The 7,842-nt window shown below is 40.3% G+C and overlaps 1 protein-coding gene across 1 annotated transcript; it reads left to right on the plus strand.

Moving 5' to 3' along the window:
* Positions 1–5,069: 5,069 nt before the first annotated feature.
* LOC115556578 (odorant receptor 131-2) lies at positions 5,070–7,497 on the plus strand. Its single transcript, XM_030373681.1, has 2 exons — positions 5,070–5,128; positions 5,430–7,497. Exons 1-2 carry the CDS (start codon positions 5,093–5,095, stop codon positions 6,225–6,227), a joined length of 834 nt encoding a protein of 277 aa, XP_030229541.1. The 5' UTR covers positions 5,070–5,092; the 3' UTR covers positions 6,228–7,497.
* The last annotated feature ends 345 nt before the right edge of the window (positions 7,498–7,842 follow it).

The raw sequence follows: 7,842 nt of genomic DNA on the forward strand, positions 1-7,842 counted from the left end.
TGACCATGTGGCTTCTTGATTTTAATCTTTGTGCATATGTCTCTTCTCCTTGCTGCCAGGGGCTGCACCTGAACTCTCTTTTACATACTCTTCATGCACCTGGTGGTCAATGACATGCTCCTTCTCTCCCAAATGTCCCTGCTGCTGCTGACTGACCTCTTGTTCAACATCAATGTGGCAATCTGCATCTGCCTGCTCCTAATCATCGTCTGCACAAACACTAACACACCGTTGAACCTAGCGGTGATGGCGCTGCAGGGCTACATCGCCGTCTGCTTTCCTCTCCGCCATACCCAGTGTGCTCGGTGAAGAAGACCTACCTGGTTATTGGCTTGATCTGGGTGATGAGCTGGCTCGCCGCCCTACCAGATGTCTTTGTGGCGCTCGGGACGGAGCCCCTGGGTTTCTTCCTATCCAGGGTCTTCTGTGTTGGGGACAGACGAGTCTTCAGAAACCCCCTCCTCAAAGAGAAGAGGGACGCCTCCTAAATCATCTTCCTGGTCCTTGTCTGGTTCATCCTCTTCTACACATATTTCAAAATCCTATTCGCTGCCAAGGGTGCTTCAGCAGATGCCAAAAAGGCAAGGAACACAGTGGTCCTCCACGGCTTTCAGCTGCTACGAGCATGCTCACGTACCTGTGGCCCTTGTTTGTGGAAGGTTTGTCCGCTCTCTTTCCGGAAGGGGCTTTATCTATTCACTTCTCACTGTTCATCCTCATCCAGATCCTGCCTCGGCTCATCAGCCCAGCTCATCTACGGCCTCAGAGACAGGACCTTCCGGAAGCTCCTGCTTAAAGTTCTGCCAGGGAGCTCTATGGAAGGGCCTTCGATGCTCAGAATGATCAAACGCTAGGACGATCAAATCAAAGGAATAGAGAGTTACCACCATTTAATCTGCACTGACTGATTAAATGCTTGAACGATCATTGAGATGCCCACAATGCACAGTTTTTCCACAGCATTGTACTTTAAAACCTAAATGCAGTAGATTACTGTTAGAATTTCGCTGTAGTTGACATCGTAGTCTTACAGTGTGGAAATGTATTAAGCCGTGATTGCGGTTCACCACTTTTGATCCATTTAAGATTCGTGTGATCACTCGGAAATAAAAAATTATTGACATTCATCTTTTAACGATATGGAATTTTTGCCTGCAATTAAGAGAGTATAAATGCTCACTTTGCAAACAAGACAGTAGAGCATTGCATTAGTTTAGCCTTGAGCCTACAAAGTGAATCTGCATGACAGTAATATTGATAATTAACTGAGCTGTTACGAAGGGTTTGATAAGTGGCCCAACAAGGATGGGGAAAAAGTTTTTTTAGTTTCTTCAATAATTTATAAAGCTTTAAACCAAAATCTATTCCCTACAGTTGCCGCAAATGTTGATCGGCGATACAGCAAACACATCTTTGTAATCAAACAAAGCCTTAAGTGCAGTTTTTTGATATCATCTTAGAGAAAATATACTGTCCAAATCATTTCGTACATAGCAGAGACAAACATCAGCAAAAACCATATTGAACCTCTGGCCACCATTTCAATCCTGCCCATATAGATATATGGTTATTATTGACCTGAACCAGGCTATAATGGCTAGAAACCTGTCTGATCGGGAGGCGGGCCAGACAACCTGTCAGAACAAATATTAAATTAGCTCTCAGATCCATCTGGTTCCCAGGCTATCACTTCAATGTTTCAGAGGAAAAAATACCAAACTGAATACTCATCAAAAACTAGGGAGCATCAACAAGTGCAAATTATGAATTTATCTTGTTGTATTAATTATAACTTAAATGTGTATAAAAGTGATCGTTTACTACATTAAACTACATACAATTCCTCCAAGTATCATAAAAATAGTGTAATGGTGTTCTAAATGTGAACCTAAAGTTAATTTACAGACTAGGAAAACAATCCTTAAATATATGTATAATAAAAGTGATCTTAAAGTGCAGTTCCGTGTGCGCCCAAGTATAGTGTCAAAGGTGTAAGAGTACTTATGATGCATGTATAGGGTACCGAAAGACTAGATCACTAAAATCATATTCTTATGAAATGTTTTGAGCAATGAGTAATATTTAGGGTGAAGTAAGTAAAAAGTAAAATGTTCAGCTTTTTCTTTATTTCACTTAGGTTTCACACACACATACACACACACACACACACACACACACACACACACACACACACACACACACACACACACACACACACACACACACACACACACACACACACGTACACGTACACGCACACGCACTCACACTCACACACACACACACACACACACACACACACACACACACACACACACACACACACACACACACACACAGACACATACACGTTTTACAAGCCCCTAGGATTTTAACAGGTTCTATATAAACAATGGTATTCTGCGAACAGTATTGGCAAGGGTCAGTATTGGCAAGACATCTAGCAGAGATGGACGAGTAAGGTTTTGTATTTAAAAGATGTTTACTAAATTTACTAATCCGAACTGTATTAGTATTACCCTCATAGTATGTACTAGAAGTAATACTAGAATGTAGTCTTAACTTTTTTTAAATCATTTATTTAAAAAAAAGTAAAAGGCAAACAATTTAATGTGATATTAACATTAGAATAAATGTTACTACTGAATCTGTTCTTCCAGGTATAGGGTAAGAGACCTCAGAACACTGAATGAGTCGTTGGTCGGGGGAAATTCCTCAGCTCTCCTTTTTACAGAAACGTATTCTACAGTCGTCGCCAAGAACGTCGTTCTCGTGGCGCTCTGCATCTCCATCAACTACATCAACGGCACCCTGGTCCATACCTTCACCAAACATCAGGTACCTTGTTCACAATAGCCAGACACAGTGATTACAGAGAAGGGTCATAAAGGATAGGTAGACAACGTAGAGGTTGGACACGGAAAACAGCAGCAGGTCATTGAGGTGTGGGTAGGGGCTAGATAGTGAATATGGAGCAGGGCCATTTAGGAGCAGGTAAAGCTTAAAACGTCTTGCCTAAGGAGGCTAACAGGTAGGTTAAGGACAGCACAGCACAGTGTAGCATTGATATTGAACCAGAAATCGTTTTTTAGTTTTCAGATTGTATAGTTTTGGCTTTTGGAATTATATGCTATAAAGTGTGGAGGGGCGGTTGATGGAAGATTGCTATTCGTGGTGGCCCTTTTCAGTTTCCTTAACACAGTATATTGACACATGCTTAACGTGACCTTTAGGTTGTGTTTATGCAATGTCTATGCTCTTGCTATGAAGGAATATTGCAACATTTTGTGTGTGTGTGTGTGTGTGTGTGTGTGTGTGTGTGTGTGTGTGTGTGTGTGTGTGTGTGTGTGTGTGTGTGTGTGTGTGTGTGTGTGTGTGTGTGTGTGTGTGTGTGCTTGGCCTGTCATTCTGATTCTGTTTGTCAGTAGAGACTGAGTCATATATTTAATATTAGAAATGTTGTCTTTTATCCAAAGCAGCTAGAAGTGAATAAAGATATGGTAGATTAAGGTGATGTAGCTAAGATTGATATGTTGTAAAGAGAGGCGGCAGGAAAGAGCACAAGATTTTGAAAGAAAAAAAAAACACAAATCATCCCCTCCCTCTACTTTGCTCCATCCCAAGGTTTCTCTGCCATTGAGAAGGGTCACTTTTCATGCAACTGCTTTTGATAGGAAAGATGGATTCCCTGAACCATGCAGGGAAGAGCTTCCCGGATGGATGAGAGATGAACTGAGAGCGCTCTAAAATATGTATTGGGTCATGCAGACACAGGCCGTCAACTTGAACAGATATTGTAATGGCACATTACACTCACTGATAGCTGGTGAATGATTTTGGCATCTCTTTAAACTCGAACTCATACAATAGTTCTTACATGTAGGTGTGAAGATGTGAAGAAGGGCTGTATGAATCCTGCAACCTTTTAAGGTGCAGGGAGGGAGGGAGACGGTCGACATTGATGATTTAACCTCTTAAGACCCGGCAGTATTTTGTTTTTTTTCGCCTATACACATACCCAAATGGAAAAGCTTATAACACAGTAACCCTAAGTCCTAGATGGATGTATGATACTTCATTTGAAAGCTGACAAGCTCTAGTTTCTGTAGATATGTATTTGGCATGTATCATACACACAACCTAAATGACATCAGTTCAGACATGGCTCTAAAGCAATTTTTTTTGTCTTCGAAAATAATAGGTCATAATTGAACTGCAATAACTAGGATGTGCTTTATATGTAAGGCATATGGCAATATGCCAAATACCTTCTACATCATGCCAACTACACCTGGAAGAAATTTTGGAGTTCTAGGCCTAAACCTTGGGGAGTTAATGGAGTTTTTATGGTGTGTTGTCACTGGCGGCACAAACCTCTCCAAAATGTCTCCAAATGGCCAAATTGTGCCAAATGCATTTACTCTACTTCTGTGACACTGGAAACATTACTGAAGCATTTTGGTGACTATAAAACCTTTCTCCGTGATTCAAAACTAAAATTCTTTCACACATTCATATTGAGATATTGGCCATATCATGAAAATATGACAAGAACTAAATATGAACAATATATGCGCAAAATATGCGCAAAGTGAGTTGTCTGCCGTGTTGACGCAGCTTTATATCTCGGCTCATACGTATCACAGCTGGACACGCCTAGCAGCGTTGGAAAGGTAAACTCATTGGCTAGAAGCCCAAGTGATTGACATATCAATAGCCAATACGCTGTCCCTATTCTAAAGCCGCGTAACAAAGTAAACAAAGCCCATTGGCCCTTCGAACTGGGAGCGCTCCATCTACTTCACGGGCTGTACCGGAGTGAAAACTGAACAGAAAAAGACGGGGACACTTTTATTTTGTAGCCAGCAAAGTGATGAAAACAAGCATATCCAACAACTGCATGCTGGAGCTAGAGAAAATATCGATACGGCTGCGAACGTCTGTATGTTAGTTGACGAACAAAGTTTGGAGATGGTAAACAAATGGACTTTACACGACGATATTCACAAGCTGGAATAATTTTATGAAAAACCATTTGGATGCTTTTGATCAGTGGATTCTCACGGACAATTGGAATATAAATAATTGAGGAATGGACACATATTACGGTTCTCAGATTGCTTCAAAGGTAGGGAGTCACTCTGTTTTCTGGCATTTCCGGTTTACCATGCTGGTTAATATCAATATTAAAGGTTCTGTGCTCATGATTTATAAAAAACAACAACCGGATGAATAAATTGTGGAGATTCTACCCTTTCTAACGATGTATAGAATGTCTGTAATGATGAAAGTTGAAGCGGGTTATGTCGCTGCGTAGTGGAAACATGTGGTCAACAAACACAAATCGCCCACCGGTGGGCGAATGGGTCTTAACAATGTTTCTGCTTGGAGTGGAATACCCTAACCATTACTACCTCTTTCTCCTGCAGCTCTTTAGGGTGGACCCTCGATACATCCTCTTCATCCACCTGGTTCTCAACGATATCATCCAGCTGTCGTTGTCTGGGCTTCTGGTCGTTATCTGGTACATCTTCAACACCATCAACGTTTCTTTCTGCTGCCTCCTGCTGGTCATCCCCATCTGCACTACCCTCAACACCCCTCTCAACCTGGCCTGTATGGCAGTGGAGTGCTATGTAGCTGTGTGCTTCCCTATGCGTTACCTACAAATTTGCACTGTGAAGAGAACCTACATCCTGATAGGTTTGATTTGGGGGGCGAGTGCCATCTCCATCCTACCCGACATCTTCCTGCTCATGATAGTGGAGCCTCCAAGCTTCTTTCATACCAGGGTTCTCTGCTCCCGGGACACAGTCTTCAGGAGCAGCATCCAGAAGAGGAACACCTCCCACATCATCTGTCTAGTTGTGGTCTGGCTAACCTTGTTCTTCACCTATTTCAATGTTCTGTTCGCGGCCAAGGCGGCCAACGCAGATGTGAAGAAGGCGAGGAACACTCTGCTTCTGCATGGCTTCCAGCTCCTGCTCTGCATGATGACTTACATAATGCCCATATTTCAGGCGGCCCTGCTGTACCTTTTCCCCCAGCATTTCTACGACATTACGTTCGCCTTATATGTCTTCATTCAGGTCATGCCACGCTTCCTAAGCCCCATTGTTTATGGACTAAGAGATAAGAAGTTCCGGAACTATCTCAGTAGATATTTGATGTGTGAAGTCATCATAAAAACCAAACCAAACCATCACAATCACAAAGCAGGATTCTAAATAATAAAAGAAACAAGCAAAATATTACCGTTGTAGTATTCCAGATGTTCCAGATACAATTTTTTTTGTATAGCGCATTTCTTACACCAAGCAGTTCAATGTGCTTTACAGAGAAAAAGACAACAGTATCATTTATAGTGAAGAAGTACATGCAAGCAATATAATGAAAGACCTTCAATGAAATCACACATATACTATAAAAAATAAAGGGAGAAAAGATGTGCTGTATGAACATGTCGTGTATGTATATATATATATTTTTATATATATTGTATATAGTTTGGTCCAATGCCATTTAGTGCATTAAAAACAAGAAGTAGAGCTTTAAATTCAATTCTATAAATATCAGGAAGCCAGTGTAAGGACCTTAGGATAGGGGTGATGTGCTCACTCCTCTTAGTCCTAGTTAGCACCCTAGCAGCAGCGTTTTGTATAGCTTGTAGTTGCTTTATAGTTATTAAAGAGGGATACAAAGAGGGCACATAACATCACCAAGGACACTACACCCCCCCAGCACACACTGTACACAATGCTACCATCTGGCAGACGCTACAGGAGCATGAAAGCCAGAACAACCTGACCTAAAAAATGTTTTTATCCACAGACCATCAGCTGAATGACTCTCTCAAACACTGATGACATTGTATTTATTTTCAACTGTGAGCTTCATTTACACGATGTACTTATCTACCAATAATATTCAATATCCAATGTATATATTCAAACTTCTATATTTCAATGTCTTCCAGGGCCTTCTGCTGTAAGCGAACATTGCACATGCTAAACAGCACCTTATATTTAACTGTTTTTGTTTAACTAAATTCTGCTTGTTGTACCGAGTTTTTTAGTAGTTTAGTTATTTATCTACTTTATTTTAAGCATATTTTGTGTCAATAACTGAGTAATGTGTGTGTGATGTTTTTCATAATCATGCACTACAATTATATGTGGGTATGCAGTGAATGGTTGGTTGGGATTGTGGTGGGCCTTAGCTGTAACATTTTACAAAAAAGGGTACAATACTTAAACATTAATGAAAAATATTTAAGGTTTAACCTTAACCCTATAGCTAACATACATTGCATTAAAGTAATTAACGTTAATTATTTGACCTTTAAAAATAAGTTTACATTTATTGTAAACTTGCCGATTATTCAAAGAAACTCGTTTGGAATCTCATTTAAATTGTTGTTGAATTTGTTTACCTATGGTCACAGAATTATCCTACAGATGGATGGTTCATCGAACGGTAACTTCACAGTGGTCTTATACCGGGATACGTGGTCTGGCCAAGAATGTCATGGCTGCGGCTCCTTGCATTTCCATCAACTACAATGTCCTCAAGGTGCACACCTTCCACAGGAACCATGTCAGTTTGTTCAGGTTCCTCTGGTTTCTGATTTTTTCTGATCAACGAATTGAAATGTCTTTTAAAACTTCAATTTTTTGTTAAAATATTGTAACTCTTATCATAATAATATTCTAATGATCAATTTTTTATGATATATATTTTCCACCACATTTTTTAGTGATTATTGGGAGTTGATTTAAATAATATATTATGGAATTGCTAAATGGAAAAAGGGAACATTTTAACACATTCTGAGATTGATGG

Source organism: Gadus morhua, chromosome 13 (genome assembly GCF_902167405.1).
Source record: "Gadus morhua chromosome 13, gadMor3.0, whole genome shotgun sequence".
NCBI classification, from domain to species: domain Eukaryota; kingdom Metazoa; phylum Chordata; class Actinopteri; order Gadiformes; family Gadidae; genus Gadus; species Gadus morhua.

Excerpts from the sequence above, each read along its gene's own strand:
- LOC115556578 (XM_030373681.1), top strand. The coding sequence starts at position 5,093 with ATGGACACATATTACGGTTCTCAGATTGCTTCAAAG. Across the intron at positions 5,129-5,429 it reads GTTCTCAGATTGCTTCAAAG|CTCTTTAGGGTGGACCCTCG; the intron begins GTAGGGAGTCAC and ends TTTCTCCTGCAG.